At 42.2% G+C, this 15,948-nt stretch overlaps 1 protein-coding gene across 1 annotated transcript in view; it reads left to right on the top strand.

Moving 5' to 3' along the window:
- EFHC2 (EF-hand domain containing 2) overlaps nt 1-15,948 on the top strand; it is a 381,628-nt gene that overhangs the window by 112,008 nt on the left and 253,672 nt on the right. Inside the window, exons 4-5 of the mRNA XM_078656188.1 lie at nt 2,498-2,721; nt 13,344-13,595. Coding sequence (XP_078512314.1) covers nt 2,498-2,721; nt 13,344-13,595 — 476 coding nt within the window. The remainder of the gene's footprint in view (nt 1-2,497; nt 2,722-13,343; nt 13,596-15,948) is intronic.

Genomic DNA, 15,948 nt, shown 5'->3' with positions numbered 1-15,948 from the left:
TCCGCCTGCCTCATTTAGAGATGGGCAAACCCTCATTTTGTTCATAGCGGAGACAACTCCATCTCTGCCGCTGACATAAACCTCCGAAGGCCTGGCAGAGTAAGGGCCATCCAATCTTTATCTATGTGTCCACCCATCCAATTTAGAGTGGGAGAACACATGGCCAGTTTTCACTGTCTGTCACCATTAGGTCAAATCTGGCAGTGACAGCCAGTTAAAAATTTAAAATGTTACCCTCTCATTGTGAGCCATTGTTTCCAAATCAAAATTTCACTTTGGGTTTTAGTTTAAGAAATTGTTTTAAAAATGTGTATGTTTGCCTTCTGCCTCCGTCATGTTGATGGAATCGTCCGTCAAACATTTCATGCTTTGAGAGGAATCATCGTAACAGGGCTTAATACAATAATAAGTGGCAGGGCCCACATTTCTGATCTCAAGCCTGAGGCTGGCACCGTTGAATATCAAAGGTGTCAAATTCCAAGGCTGTGTAGTATTGATTCCAAATCACCACCTGGCACTCCCCGCCCCTTTCTTTAAAATAGCAGATTTATTGTCATCCCTGCTTTCTCCATTTGTCACTGTTCCCCTACCCCTTTTTCTGTTTTACTCTCTCTTGCTCTAGATCTGTTTCTGATGAGGAAAAACAAGTGATGGTGCCCAACAATACGTGCAGATGGGCCCCTCTGATCTACCTCTGTTGACCTTGGCAGCATTAACGATAATTGCGACTTGTTGGCTAATTTCATGATCTGATGTCTCACATAATGTCCCTGTTAGGTGGCTTGATGTTCCCTAGGAACAGTCATAGTGTTACACACCTTTCATCTAACATTCCAAAAAAGGTCCTTCTTTTTATCTGCATCGCAAAAAAATGTCAAGCAAATTTAAAGTGGTTCTAAAGGTAATGTATTGATTCATTTTGATGTAATATCAATTTGTTGAGTATTGCTGACACTAGCAGTTTTCCATCCTTATGCCTTGGCTTGGCACTCTTATCCCACCTCAGTGGCATATAGAAGCATTTAAATGTTTTCAATTATTCAGCTATTTTATTTACTATAAGGGGCACGTTCTGAATGTCAAGAAACTATTTTGAAGGAAAGTCCTTTGAGACAACGTTTTGGGTTTACTGCTCTGTGCTGCGGGTACTCATTTTTCTCCTTTCATGGTTATATTTATTTATTTATAAAGTTTTATATAGCGCGGACTAGATCCCGAAGGATATCAGAGCGCTTTACAGTTGTAGGGAAGGTAACAACGATACATAAATGTTTGTTAGGCCTGAGCGTTGACTAAACACAGGCTGTCAATGGCATTTTGAACCCCATATGTTCTACCAGGGCTCTTCTCAAATGCCAGTCTCTGAGGGTTAAATCAATAGCTCTCCATGTCTGAAGGTTTAATCACTATATCCCCATGTCCAGGGTTTGATCAATATCCCTCCTCTACCACCTCCCTCCATACCCCCCTAACATGTTTTAGCTACACAGACATACTACTACATGTGAATGGCATCAACAACTGCCTCTGGGCGTACTGTGCTGGTAGAACTCGGGTTCATTATGCACAAGTAAGTGTCATTATAGAAGCCATCAGATCCATTCATGCCTCACCCTGTTGCCCCGTCACTAGACTATTCGCATATTGATTGACTCAACCTCACCTATCTTAATTCATTTTTCTCCTCTTTCATCTTTAGTCTTCCTTGACTATATTTTAAATATAATTTATTTCATAAATATTTTTAAGATCGGTGTAATTTTTCATAATCTTCTGAGTTTGTACAGCTGAAAACATTTAGGGGCATATTACCAACAACTAACGATAATTATCGCTATGTTGGTTTAGCGGCGATATTTTTATCGCTGAGCTGCGGCGATTTTTATCACTTAGGAACCTTGCTATTATCAAGGTATATCTCATAAGCGATAAAAATCGGCCGAAATGCATGAATATCGCTGAAAAGTCAGCGATATTCATGCATCACTGAACTAATGCTCTTAGCCATGTTATCCAGCTACCGTTGGATAACATGGCTAAGAACTGCTCAGGGGCAGGTGTTAGCTTTTGGAGATATTCGCGCTTAGCGCGAATATCTCCAAAAGTTGGTAATAGGAGATAGCATTAGTGATAAATATCACTGACATGCAAAGCGGGGACCAAGATGGTCGCTATCTCCTACTAGCTGTCGCTAACTGGTGTTAGCGACAGCTAGGTAATAGGGAGATAATTTTATCTCCGCTTTCTTGGCTTTTAAAGCCAAAAAAGTGGAGATAAACCCCCTTGATAATATGCCCCCTAGTATGATGCAATTGCTTTTTTGGTGAAAGGAATATTCAATGTGACTATGTTGATTCCGTGATCTCATTGTTTGAAATTCTATTCTTTCTTTTTTATGTTAGCAGTCTCATTACTATACATTTATATTTGAAAAGTCTAGTTGAGTGGAGTTGACGTTACACACAATGGTTCATCAGCTTTTATTTTCATTGTTTAGGAACAATTGTTCGACGGCATCGGATTCCGCTCCCCCCTCCTTATGATGAGGAGTTCTACAAAGTGGACCATTTCAACATCAACAAGGAGATTGTCTTGTATGCTACTCCCTACATGATTGTAAATTGTGACCAGTTCACCAGAAACTTCCTGCAGAAGCTGGGAGTAAGATTAAATCCTCCGGCTCCAGTTCCAGAAGACGCGTATACCTTACATCGCAAGAGGGTGAGAGGCAATAAACAAAAAAAAACTAAATTATACACACAATTAGTTCCTCAAATGGAACATTGAAATCCTGTCAGCCAACCAGAGTGATTTATTTGCAGGCAGTAAGTATGGGCCAGATGTATGTAGATAGCATTTTGTGATTCCCTAATAGCGAATCACAAGGATTCGCAATTGGGAAATCGCAAAATGCAATGTATGAAGGTGTATAGTACACCTTTTGCGATTCCTAGGGGGTCGTAAATGATCTACCTCATGAATATTAATGAGGTAGGTCGCAATTTGCGACCCCCGAGGAATGGCAAAAATCACAGGGATGGTGGCCTGTTGAGATCAGCAGACCACCATGTCCGTGATTGCTTTCCAATAAAGCAATCCTTTTGTTGTAAACCAGCCTGTTTTCCTTAAAGGAAAACGAGATGGTTTACAAAACGAAAAATGAAGTTTTCTTTTAATTTTTTAAGAGGAGGCAGTAGTCCGTGGGACCACTGCCTACTCTTAAAACTAGTTTTACAAACATTAACAAAGGGGAAGGGGTCCCTTGGGGACCCTTCCCATTTGCGAATGGGTTACCACCTACTTGAAGTAGGTGGTAAAATGCAAATGTTTTGCGACCCCAATTGCGGTCATAAAACATTCACACATACAGATGCGATTCGGTATTAGACAGGTACGCCCTAAACACTCCTCTTCCTAATACCGAATCGCAAATCCATTTTGCGATTTGGTAACAGGCTACTGAATCGCAAAATTAGGTTTGCTGCATCGGAAAAGCAAGTTTTGCGTTTGCAAACAGACAGATTCTGTGAATCTGCCTGTTTGCAAACGCAAAAATGCTTGATACATCTGGCCCTATATCTATAATACATCTTATGACGCAGTCTGAATTTGCTGAGATTCCTCTCAAAACAGTGTACCAGTAGTTTTACCCACTGCTATAACGTAGGTCCACTTGTTCTCCTCTTTCTATGTTTTTTTAAATTATTTTTCCTGGTCACTAGAGCATCCTAGTGGCTCTCTGCTCCTTGCTCCATTACAGATACTTAGGTGTGGAGCCAGTGGACAAAGGAAGTAAGGATTGCTTGTCCATGACATCACCAGCTTTTAAGTGTCCATGCATGTTTCATAGGGGTTTGTGGGTGCAGTAACAGGGAGAAGTGGCATGCGATTGTGCTTGTGGTTCACTGCATAGATGGGTGACAGACAGATAGTCAGTCAGTGTTCTTACTCATGCTGATCTGTAGGCTGTCCTTTTTTTGTTAGAGAAATAGCAAAAGGAGAATGAAAGACTGGTCCCATAGGTTTAGCAAAAACAGCTTTTATTACAGTCCCTCTTCTGGGGCTCTCTCCTGCAGTTTAGTCCCATAAATGTAGGTGCAGGTAATTCAAAGTTGGAATTGTCTGCACAGTATCATCCACAAATACAATTTGTTTGCTATTCAGTTATTTGTATTATTTATTTTGATTGTTTTGTGATGTGCTCATACACTAATACTTATTGTAGATCACTTACCAGTTGTCTAGGGGCATTGTGGATAACTTGAAGGAGAACGTCATTAGGTGCAAGTTGTCTTGTGTGGGAGTTTTTCATTTTACTGGCTAATCAGGGATTGGTATTAATCCTCTCAATTAATTAATAGTGGTAGTGGATGGTTTGTCCTATTATTTCTTCTGTGATAACACCGGTGTAATAAGGGTTCTATAGTAAACCTTCCATGAAATAAAAGTAGCAGGGAAGCACACACCAGTCAGGCAAGTAGGTATGTGATGAGGACCGGTCTTAATTGACCAGTTGTATCTTCATGCAGACATTGCTTGCGTGACCAACTGATAGTGGTCTCAGTGGCCCTGATTCATGAAGCCACTTGAACACCCATATGGATCTTATTCCTCGAACTGCTGTATTTATCAGTTCTAGTACAACTTTGTAATTCATAAATTAATTTCCACTCGTAAATTGTTTTACCCATACACACAATTCTACCAGTGTTGTGCAATTTTACATGTGAAACAATCTGCTTTCTAATGAGAATGTTGGATGGTCCAGTTTGGGGACACCTTTTGAAGGTGGTTAATGCCCACAAATCTATAAGTTTGTGGGCATTCTCTAATTTGTTGCTGATAGTTTGCAGCTGTAGATTTATTGTTGTCACGAGCAAGAGTAAATCAGGACTCAACTCTTCCTCCAAGGATATGAACTCAACTTTAAATAAGTCCTCTATGTATGTTCTACCATTACCTTTCCCCTGTTCCAAACTACCAGAGTCCTCTGAAGTTACCAACTCACAGTGCAGGTGCTATACTGAAAACAAATACAAATAAAAGAATGAGCCTGTATATGGATGTAAAGTTTAGGGAGTGGGACTCTTTGGACCACTTTAAGAAGGATGCTTTGATTTTCACCAGTCTAAGGTAAGAGTTGGGTTGGTCTTTTCGGGTATTTGTAAGAGTTCCCACTAGTTCTGGACAGTCCTCAGGGGAAGGATAAAAAATAAGGCTATGTCAGAGGGAGTAGAATGCTGATAAATGTGGTGATGGCACCTCACTTTTGGAAGTTAAGAGTAATTTTTTGCTCAAACGTGACCTTGTGGGTTTTAACTTTGATAATAGAGGTAATTGACTGATGAAAGAATGGTCAGCAAAGTTTTGATAGTTTGAAGTTTGATAGTTTGGTGTTACCGTAAGTATATTGGTACTAAAGAAAAGAAGAAAAATGTTAGCACCCATCTTTTTTGAAGGCTATGTGAGCAATACAGTTGCCAAATATCAAATATATAAAATATCAAATATACTTTATTGCATGGCTAATTAAAATCTTTGCAAAACTACACACACACATATGTAATATAAGTTCAAAACTTGCATCACAATACAGGTGTTAGACATGAGGGTCTCTAGTTGGCAGAGGTTTCACCTTGACCAAGTAGGGACCCTTCCTTGTCGTCAGGGAAATGGGGATACCCTTCTAAAATAACTCCAGCTCAACTCCTATGTAGTCTGATGCAAGCAGTCAGACTTATCTCAAAGGCAATGTGAAAAGCATTTGCACATAACACACAGTAATACAGTGAAAACACTATAAAAGGACACCACACCCGTTTTAGAAAAATAGCCAATATTTATCTGTGCAAAACAAGATCAAAATGATAGGAATCCAACAGACAGTTATTCAAAAATATCAACAAGCAGAAATAGACTTTAAAACAGTTTCTTGAAGTCAATAGCTCCACCCGGGGCTATCACAGAGTCATTAACAAACAAATGCAACAGTTCTTGCCGACTGTGGCGTCTCGGGCCAGCTACAGTGTCAGGAAGACCCGCAAACAGTACCTTGGAAATGTAGCGCGTCGTGGACTATGCGATGAACTCCGAAGATGTGGGGTCAGCAGGCTTCGTTCCTGGAGGTGGGTGCAGGAGTCGTTGAGCCCTTGAAGTCACATGTGTTGCAGATCGAACTCCGTGTGGTTGAAGTCAGGAGCGCCGACAGGCATTGGGGTTGTGGTGTCTGTGAAGTGTAGTGAAGGTCATCGTCGGTGAGACCAGGGTTGCAGTCCAAAGTATTCTCTGCGGTGCCTTCAGGTCATGGAGTCGGCAGCAGTGTCAGTCACGGCATCGGGTTGTTTTTTCCCTCTGTGGTAGCTGGAACATACAGTTCCAGATGCAGGTACCCACAGGAAAGGGAAGTTTTTGCTGCTCCTGAGACTTCTAGCTCTACCTAAAACCCTTGGAGATACTCCAAAAAAGAAGTTTCGAGAAAGTCCAGTCCAGTACTTTCACTGTCCAAAACAGAAGCAGCCACTGCAGGTCAACATAGCAAAGCACACAACAAAGTGGTAGCCTCTCCTCTCAGCTTCGCCAGCTCTTCCTCTTGGAAGGTTTCTTGATCCCAAAGAGTTCTAATGTCCTGGGGTCAGGGCCCCAATATTTATATCGCATGTTCCTTTGAGTGGGTACAAACAGAGTTCCTCTGACACACATAATCAGTTCTGCCTGGCTCAGGCCAGGTTCACTACAGGAGGTGGAGACAGTTTTGAGGAAGGCAGCCACAGACGATTCAGGTGCAATTGACAACTCCTCGCACTACTCTAAATGTAGCCAGGTCTATTTGGCGTGGCTACGAGTCATCCAGGAAAGGCATGACACACCTTAACCCGCCCCTTTGAGTCTGTTCACTGTGAATGCACATACCCAGCTCCTGTCACTCTGAACCCAGACAGTGAATACACAAATGGAAGAGGTGAACAGGATGGTTAAGCAAGTAAATGCAGACTTTCTAAAGTGGTATTTTCAAACATACAATATAAAAAACCTTTTCACTAACAGATGTATCGTTAAATTATGAGTTCAAAAGATGTATTTTTAAATTTTGAGTTCAGGGAGCCTAAACTCCCGCTCTCTATCTTGTCCTAATGGAAAGTTATGCTTGTAAGGTTTTTCAAGGCAAATCCCATGTTAACCTATAAGACAGATAGTCTTGCAATAGTGAAAAATTAAATGCACAGTATTTCACAATCAGGACATGTAATACACACCAGTACATGTTATACCTTTCACACACACTGCACCTTTCCCTTAGAGATATTTTGGGCCTACCTTAGCAGTGTCTCACATGTAAGGAAAGGGAAGGTCAGGGCCTGGCAAGTGGGTGCACTTGCCAGGTCGACATGGCAGTCAACACTGCGTGCAGACACTGCAGTGGCAGGTCTGAGAACCCTTTTAAAGGCTACTTGCGTGGGTGGCACAATCAGTACTGTTGCCCCACTAGCAGCATTTGATTTACAGGCCCTGGGCACACATAGTGGGATTTGGGGGCCTATTACCATGTCGGTCGATAAACCTCCGACCGGTTGGTTTACACTCCGACTGCTGAACTACAATGTCGGCGGTACGAGTGTAAACCGGCCAGTCAATCCGCCTGTCTCCCAATGTGCTCAAGGAGCCCGTCGGTCAGTCGGAAACCTTCATATAATCTCTTATAGAGGGCGTTTCTGCCACTGAGATTATAAGGGCGGTTTCCAACAGTGGCGTAGCAAGGGGGGTTGTGAGGGGCCGGTCTGCCCTGGGTTATGTTATGTTATGTTAAAAGAAATTTCTTAAGCCCACTAACACCGATTGGTTTCTTGGCGCTGTCAGTGATAGAGGATATGACCAGGGAAACAGGCGACCGAGATTTATTGGAATGCTTGCTGGAAAAGCCAGGTCTTTAAGGCTTTCCTAAATGACAGAAGGTCAGGGCAGTGCCGGATGTCCAAGGGGAAGGTGTTCCACAGCCGTGGGGCCAGTGATCCGAATCTGCATCCGCCCGTGCGTTTGCGCTTAAAAGATGGTATCTGAAGTAAGCCTTGATTGACCGAGCGCAGATGTCTAACAGGGGCATACTTTATGATAAGTCTCTCGATGAATTTGGGACCTTTACAGTGTAGGGCTTTAAAAATCATGCAGCCAGCTTTGAAGGTACTGCGCTGAGCCACAGGGAGCCAGTGGAGTTTTGTCAGGAGTGGGGTGGCAGGTTGCCATCTCGGCTGATTTAAAATCAGTCTGGCCGCATGGTTCTGCACCATCTGAAGGCGTTTCAGAAGGTACAGAGGCAGGCCCAGATAGATCGAGTTCGCATAGTCTAAATGGGAGATCACAGTGGCGATCACCACCTGTATCAAGGCCTCCCGGGTGAAAAGACGGCGGACCTTCCGAATTTTCCTGAGTTGGAAGAAGCCCTTAGAGACTACCTGACCTACTTGTGCTTTGAGAGAAAGGTCACTGTTCACAATGACTCCCAATGTTTTTGCAGAGGTAGAGGGGATTGGTGCTCGGCCCATTTCTGACGACCAGTAGTGCGGGCCCCAATATTTAGCACTGTCTCCTGTGAGGACCAGCTCCGTTTTACCTGGATTCAACTTCAAATGGTTTTGGTCCATCCATGCTTGAATGAAGCTCAAGGTGGATAGGAAGGTAGATATGGAGGCATCAGAGTTATCCATTGTGAAAAGTAGTTGCAGGTCGTCCGCATAGTTAAGCACTGTCACCTGTCTATCTCTAAGAGCCTGAATGAGTGGAAAGATGTAGAGATTGAACAAGTGAGGTGACAGGGAAGAGCCCTGGGGTACACCGCATGTGATGGTCTGAGTGGTGCCCACCAGGTCACCCATGCGGACTGCCTGAGTACGGCCCTCAAGGAAGGACTTCAACCAGCTGGCTGCCGTGCCCCGGATGCCGGCCCTGGTGACACGGTCGATCAAGATGGTGTGATCGACCGTGGCAAATGCGGCCGACAGATCCAGGAGCACCAAAGCCTGAGGGGAACGTTTGTCTGCACAGTCACGGAGCGAGTCGAGAACCGAAACTACTACTGCCTCTGTCGAGTGGGCGGGACGGAATCCCGCCTGATGTGGATCAAGGCACTCAGCTTCTTCCATAAAGTTGGAAAGGCATTTTGCCGCATGAGCCTCCAATACCTTTGCCAAGAATGGCAGGAGGGAAATTAGTCGATAGTTTGCATTACAGGTAGGATCCACCCCAGGTTTTTTCAAAAGCGGTATGACTGTTGCTGCCTTAAATGCAAGGGGGACCACGCCGGAAGTCAGTGAGTCATTTAAAAGAGTACATGCCGGGGCCGGGATGACTGAGAGGCAGTCTTTTAAAATGTAGGGCGGGCACTTATCCGAAGGGGCACCGGATTTCACTCTCACCAGCAACTCCTGAAATTGAGTCGGGGTGATGAGGGGAAAACTATTTGGTGCACAAGTATGATTAGTCCTCATAGAGGCATCTGGAAAGGGGTGTAGATTTTGTGGGATAGTGGCTTTTATAATTGCAATTTTCTCAATGAAGAAAAGATTCAAGGAGTCACAGAGCGTCTGAGACGGGGCTGCTTTTGGACGGACGTTGTCAAGAGTCGTTAACTCATTGAGAATAGCAAAGATATCTTTTGATCTGTTTGTAGAATTGATGATGCAGGAGGAAAAATAAGCAGCTTTAGTGGCTAAGACATTTTTCATATACTCTTTCCTGGCCTTAGTGTAGCAGACTTTTAGGTCAGGGGCATAGCTGCGTCGCCAACAGTATTCGAGTTGGCGCAAGGCCAGTTTCTTAGCTTTGAGGTCCGATGAGAACCATTTTTGTGCATCCGCACGTCGGGCAAGTTTGACCCTTTTAAATGGGGCATGGATGTCGCTAGCTGCTTGCAACCAGTCAGAGATATTGATTTCCGATGTATTAATATCGGGATGGTGAGATGGAATGGACATAGCCAGTGTATGTAGAAATTACAGTCTGTCTAGAGGGGAAACATCATTTACTACGAAGTCTTTACCACGCATGACGTTTACTACGATTCACTTACCACGCAAACGTCTTTTCAACACGGGTGCATTCCACGACGGTCTTCCCCACGCAACGTTTTTTCTTTTTAGTTTTTGTTTTTTCTTCCTGCTCGTTCATAATTAAGAAAAAACAACTATAAAAAAAGGGGGGGCTGAGGGGGCTTGGGGGGGGCTGGGGGGGGTCCCCCCAAAAAAATAACAAGCGGGTTGAAAAAATAAGAAGAAAACTGAGAAAAAAAAGATATTAAGTGCCTCTGACGATCAAGAAAAGAGCCTCCCCAGCGACGTGACGTGTACGTCATTATAGTAGTCCTATCTCTATTTTTCAAAACGTGTTTTGACGCTCGTTTCCGTGAAGGGCAGTGGAGAGGTGAGATAAGGATCCAATGTTTATACATAAAAAAAATATAATTAAAGCGCATTGTAAATTAAAAATGTTTTTAGAAAAAGGTAATCTGTAGTATTGGTATGTAATAAACATCGATATTTTGCTTTGTTAGGCAGTTTTGAAATAATTTTTAGTAGCCTATCAGTATCATTATGTAAATTTAGAAGGGACGTAAGAGGTTAGTTAACGTAAAATTTGCGGAGTAGAATCCTGCGTTATCAATTGCTGCGTGGTAAAGACACATGCGAAGTAAAATTCGCGTGGTAAAGCCATGCGTGGTACAGGTAAGCGTTGTAAAATCATATATTCGTCTAGAGAGGTTCAAAGTGGTCCGACCAAACACATGGGGCAATGCCGGGTGTTGTGACCAGTGGGGAATTAGACCAAACCTGGTCCAGCACATGGCCCTTACAGTGAGTGGGTTCCATGAGTTTTGGGGGTGGCGGCCTCCCCCTCTCTTATCTTTGGCCGTCATAGGAATCAACAGCACCCCCATCCCCTCGCTCTTACCCACAGCGGCAGACATCATGGAAATCTGTAGTATCCCCTGCCCCCCGCTCTTGCATGCTGCAGGCGGCAAGTACAGTGACCCCCATGGGTGGTACATGGTCTAGCTACCCAATGGTTTCCGACAGCCTTTCCATGTCAGCCTTTCGACATGGTAAGGCTGTTGGAGCATGACGTTGGGGCCCCCTAGCAGGGCCCCCTTCGCCCGTGGCCCTTCAGTTGTGGGCATGAGGAACACCTATGGTGCCCCCTTGGAAATCCCTGCACCGTGTGGCGGGCACTGTGAGATGCCTTCCACGCGGTGCATGGATTTACATAAACTCCCACTTCTCTATGAGGGCTTGTGCTCCAGCCGGTTTACGTCCACTGCACAAGCTCCCATGGAGAAATGGGAGTTTGCTACCACACCATGTGTGGTCGCATCATATTTGTGGTGTCGGGACGGCCGACCAGAGGTCAGTCGGTTCCGCAATCACAGAGATGTCGGTCAGAGGCAACTCTGACCAACAACATATTGAGACCCTTGGTAGTAAATCAAATAAGACAATCATAGAAACTCTAATCCATAACCACAATTTGCAGCAGGAGCACTTGCGCTTTAACACTGAACAGCAGTGAGAAAGTGCGCAGGGACACTAATCCAGCAACGATGTACAGCACAATCAAAACCTGAAGGTCAGAAAGCAAAAAAGACAGGGGAAACACCCCAAAAGATGCCAGGTCTAACAACAGGCAAAAGCCAAACATTCTTTATTAAGCTTGTTTTATTTAAACATTTATTTTTGTCTTAAAATACTGATGCACTTGATCTTTGCATGGCAACCCATACACAGCCAGAATCCATGTTGAGTGCATGCTGCATGAACAAGCAAAAGCAACAATTGCATGATTGTGCTTGTTTTACTTAAAAACTTCCATTTTTCTTAAAGTGCCAATATGCCAGTGCTTAAGATAAAGTGGAGTGTTTAAATAACATGGACAGCCCTATCTACTCACATGGACCAGGGTAGGTATCTATTTATATAACATTTGTGCTGTGGCACTCATTCAAAAGTGGTACCATTTCATGTGTCTTAGAAGAAACCTAGAGTTACTCAGACTTATTCATTGGACCAAAATGAATTACAAAGAAGATAAAACACAGTACTGATATAGATTGCATTCTGTAATGCTTTCACTCCATTCAAGTGTATTAGGGAGAGGTGTGGCGCCAGGGCGACTGACGCTGGAATCTGGGGATCACGGTTCGATCCCCGGCTCCGGCGGCAGATTAGCCCAGCACCATGTGACTCTGGGCAATAGCTTGCTTAATCTTCCTGACGCTCCCCAGCGCCTAGAGACCCTTACGGGTGATTGTTCGCACTTTACAAATGTGTATTATTATAACAATCAACAGAATAATGCAGATGAAGCAGTGCTCCAACGGTGATTATATATAAAAAGAACATAGATAAAAGACACTGAACAATTCCCAATCGTTGTATACATTGATTTATATAATTCATAACAGGATTTGCATATGTCAGTGTGGAATCCCTTGAAGTTAAACTACACATAATATCTAACAGGGAGGATTTATTGATGGATAATGTGCAGGATTGCTCATAAGCGTCTTAGCTTAATGTTTTTTCATACGTAACCACTTTGTTGTAGATGAGAATTTTTTACAGTGATGGCTAAAATGTGATGGTCTGAGTGTTGAGTCTGAAGTTAAGCCCATTAGAGCACTCAATAACGGATTGTCTACAACTGTGCACTCCCAAATGGTTGAAGTAGGGATGAAGGAGAGCCTGCGCTTTGAAAGAAGTGCACTCAGGCAAGTGTAGATAACATGCAGTAGGGATTCTTGTTCTTGATGGCACCATCTTCATGTTACATGTGTTCTTTATCAGTCATATTGGACAATGGTCCAAAGTGGGCAGTCCGTACTTCTGCTGTTTCATTATCTGGATCTTGGTCAATTTTGAGTGGCAACTATCTAGGTAGGATTGCCTGCCTAACTAGCGGTAGCTGTTTATCATGATCCCAACATGAGATCTCCTGGCAAAATGTTTATCAAACTTAGCAATCCTCTTCTATGAATATAAATATCAGTAATATTTCACCCAGTATTAATAGCACTTTATTCGAAATTGCCCAGTGTTAGCAGCCCTTGTCTCTAAAATGAAAGTCATTAGTTCACTCCAAGTTTTAGCAATTTTTTTTCAGAATTTATTTATTTATTTATTTTTGAGATTTATAAAGCGCGAACGTATGCCCGTCTCTCATGTCTCATGTCTCAACTCATTTCTCATGTCTCTTGCTCAACTCAACTCAACTCATGCGTAAACCTAAGAGTTTCGCCAGTGTTAGCACTCGTCTTGTCTAAATTTAAAGTCACTAATGTCTTATGTTTTGTTTGTTTTTAGGAACAAGATGCCATGCAACCTTTGCGTCCTTATGAACGCATGGACACATTAAAGCAGTTCCTGGAACATGACAGGCATGTTTTGCGGTTCTATTGCATATGGGATGATACATCCTCTATGTATGGTGACCTAAGAGAGCTTATTTTGCACTACTACTTGGCCGATGATAGTGTGGAAATCCTTGAAGTAATACCAAAAAATGCAGGCCGAGATGCAATTCCTGTGTTTCTTCATAGAGGGAAGCTACCCAAGGTGAGTATGAGGAATGTAGTGCAACTTAATTATTCAATCTAACATGTTGTCATTATAATCAGTCTCAGTGATCACTCAGTAAACCATGCATTATCTGAAATACTGACCGATTTGGTCAAAATGATGATTGCGTAATGTCTTGGGGTACAGTAACATTTTAGAAGGATAACATGTAAAAATCAAAGAATGCAAGCTAAAAAGAAAGGGATTCCCTCTGAATTACATTGAGTTGGTTTCTTTGCCGCTTATGTACATTGATAAACTGTTTTTCATTATGCTTGTTGTTAAGAAAAAAAAGGTTGTAAGCAGACTCCGTATATTGTAATGAAGACTCAAATTTTCCCACATGCGCCTTGTCATCGGTTCTCTCAGATTGTATGTGCTGTTTTTGAGATTTTGAGACTATACACCGGAAAAAAAAATCAAAAGCTCAACCAGTGGAGGATATTGTTCAGCGGATTTGTGAGAAGTTCAGATGTGAAATATCATGAGAAAAATATTAAAAAAGAGGTATGAGAAAGACATAGTCACCATCAAACTGGCAGTATACCTCCTCACAAGAATTTTTTTAAATAATTATGCTTTGCTGGAGGCTATGAAAACTAAAATTCACACTGGATTACGAATTTGTTAGAATTATTAAATATTTTCGCCCACAATTCTCCTTTTAAATATGAGGAAGAAGATAATATAAATATTCAAATAAGATATTTGTGGAAATTAAATAGGAAAATCTGTATCTAGATCCCAGGGCTCATAATTGAAAAGCATAACTCTGTGCATTACAAACAATTCTGACTTGTTTAAAGACCCTGCACACACTTTATAACTTAGCAGCAAACATATGTAGAATGATTCAAAATGCATAATAACATGTAGAACATTTTTGCTAGAAAACTATTGTATTTAAAACTTCTTTGTCACATCTTATCAACAAAAATATCAATACAACCCTTTTCAAAATAAACATTAGGAAATAGTTAGGTAGTTTAAAACTTTTAGAAACCTTTTTAAAAGTCCTTCAGTTTAGAAATTGTGATTTACTAATCCGAACACATTTCTTACACAATTTTGTAAACTAATTCTAACTTTCAAACAATTATTTGAAATTGTTTTCTAAATAATTTCACCAATTTATGCCTAAAATGTTTTAGACATTTAATTTCCCAGCCAAGTATAAATGACTTCTTCAAACAGAAAGGTGGTGCCCAATGTGATGGTAACTGTGATGCCAAATTGCCTCCAACATCACCAGCCGCGAATAAGATGTGTTATCTAAAGCCCAGGCAGTTTGCGACAACTCTGTATCTCACAGGGATGAACTGAGGGTTAGTGGGAAACAGTTGTCAGGTTCTACGCATTTAAACTTGAATGCACCTGTGGCAGCAAATTGCCCTTATGAAATAGTAGTTAAAGCTCAAGTCCACAATGTTCCTTCTACCGAGCAGCTAAATGTGACATCTAGCCAAATGAAGATGCAGTCTGGAATGAACTGAGCACACCAGGCAGAAGATACTCTTTGGGACATATCAAAGTGTAATAAGCATTCAAATGAAAGTGATGCATCTGTTATCTGTTTGGGGGATATGCTGGTGAATCAAGTGGCTCAAAGTCCTTTATTATCTCCGTCGCGTAAGTGGGGGGCTGAGAAGATATGTGAGAGTCTAGGATTTCCTGTTTTGGAAATAACAAATAATACGATTTTTTTAAGTCCATTTGGCCAGGTATATGTGGTGACGATCAGATATAAAATGATCATTCAATCCTAATCCCTTTAAAAAGTAAAACAATAAATAGTCAACATGGTGTTCAGATCATTGGTCAGGTTTATAACTCGCTGAACTCTGCAGATCTCTCGTTCTTAGATAAATATGATGTTTCACCTATTCCTGATGAGCACCCTACAATGTATAAAAGTGTTGATAATATTGGTGTGCGGAAAAGTTTGTTAAATACAATTAATGTTATAACTACTGCACTTGATTTCCATTCAAATAAGCTCGAAATACAGGTGGAAATTCTAAACACTTTAGCAGTCTATGTGGCCGGTATTGACACAAAATTGCAAAACTTAACAGGCTTGGTGGTTAAGGCCCAGACTGAGGTTAATGACCAAATAATTAAACACCTCCCTCCCTCTCCCATCAATGCCTGTCATTCAGGAAGATAGGTTCAAAACAACCAGCACCAAAACTCACCGCCACCCAACCAACCCACCCCCCGTGTCTGTGGAAAAGAATTCCCCCATTTTCTGCGGTCCCACCCTGGCAGCATCTTAGGAAGACTCTCCCTCTGCTTACCCCCCGCAAGCCCCAGGCCACCGCCCACCCCACCGTAGCTACCTTAGTATATG

Source organism: Lissotriton helveticus, chromosome 8, assembly GCF_964261635.1.
Source record: "Lissotriton helveticus chromosome 8, aLisHel1.1, whole genome shotgun sequence".
Lineage (NCBI taxonomy): Eukaryota > Metazoa > Chordata > Amphibia > Caudata > Salamandridae > Lissotriton > Lissotriton helveticus.
Note: the sequence above shows the minus strand (reverse complement) of the source record. Positions and strands in the feature narration are given on the sequence as shown.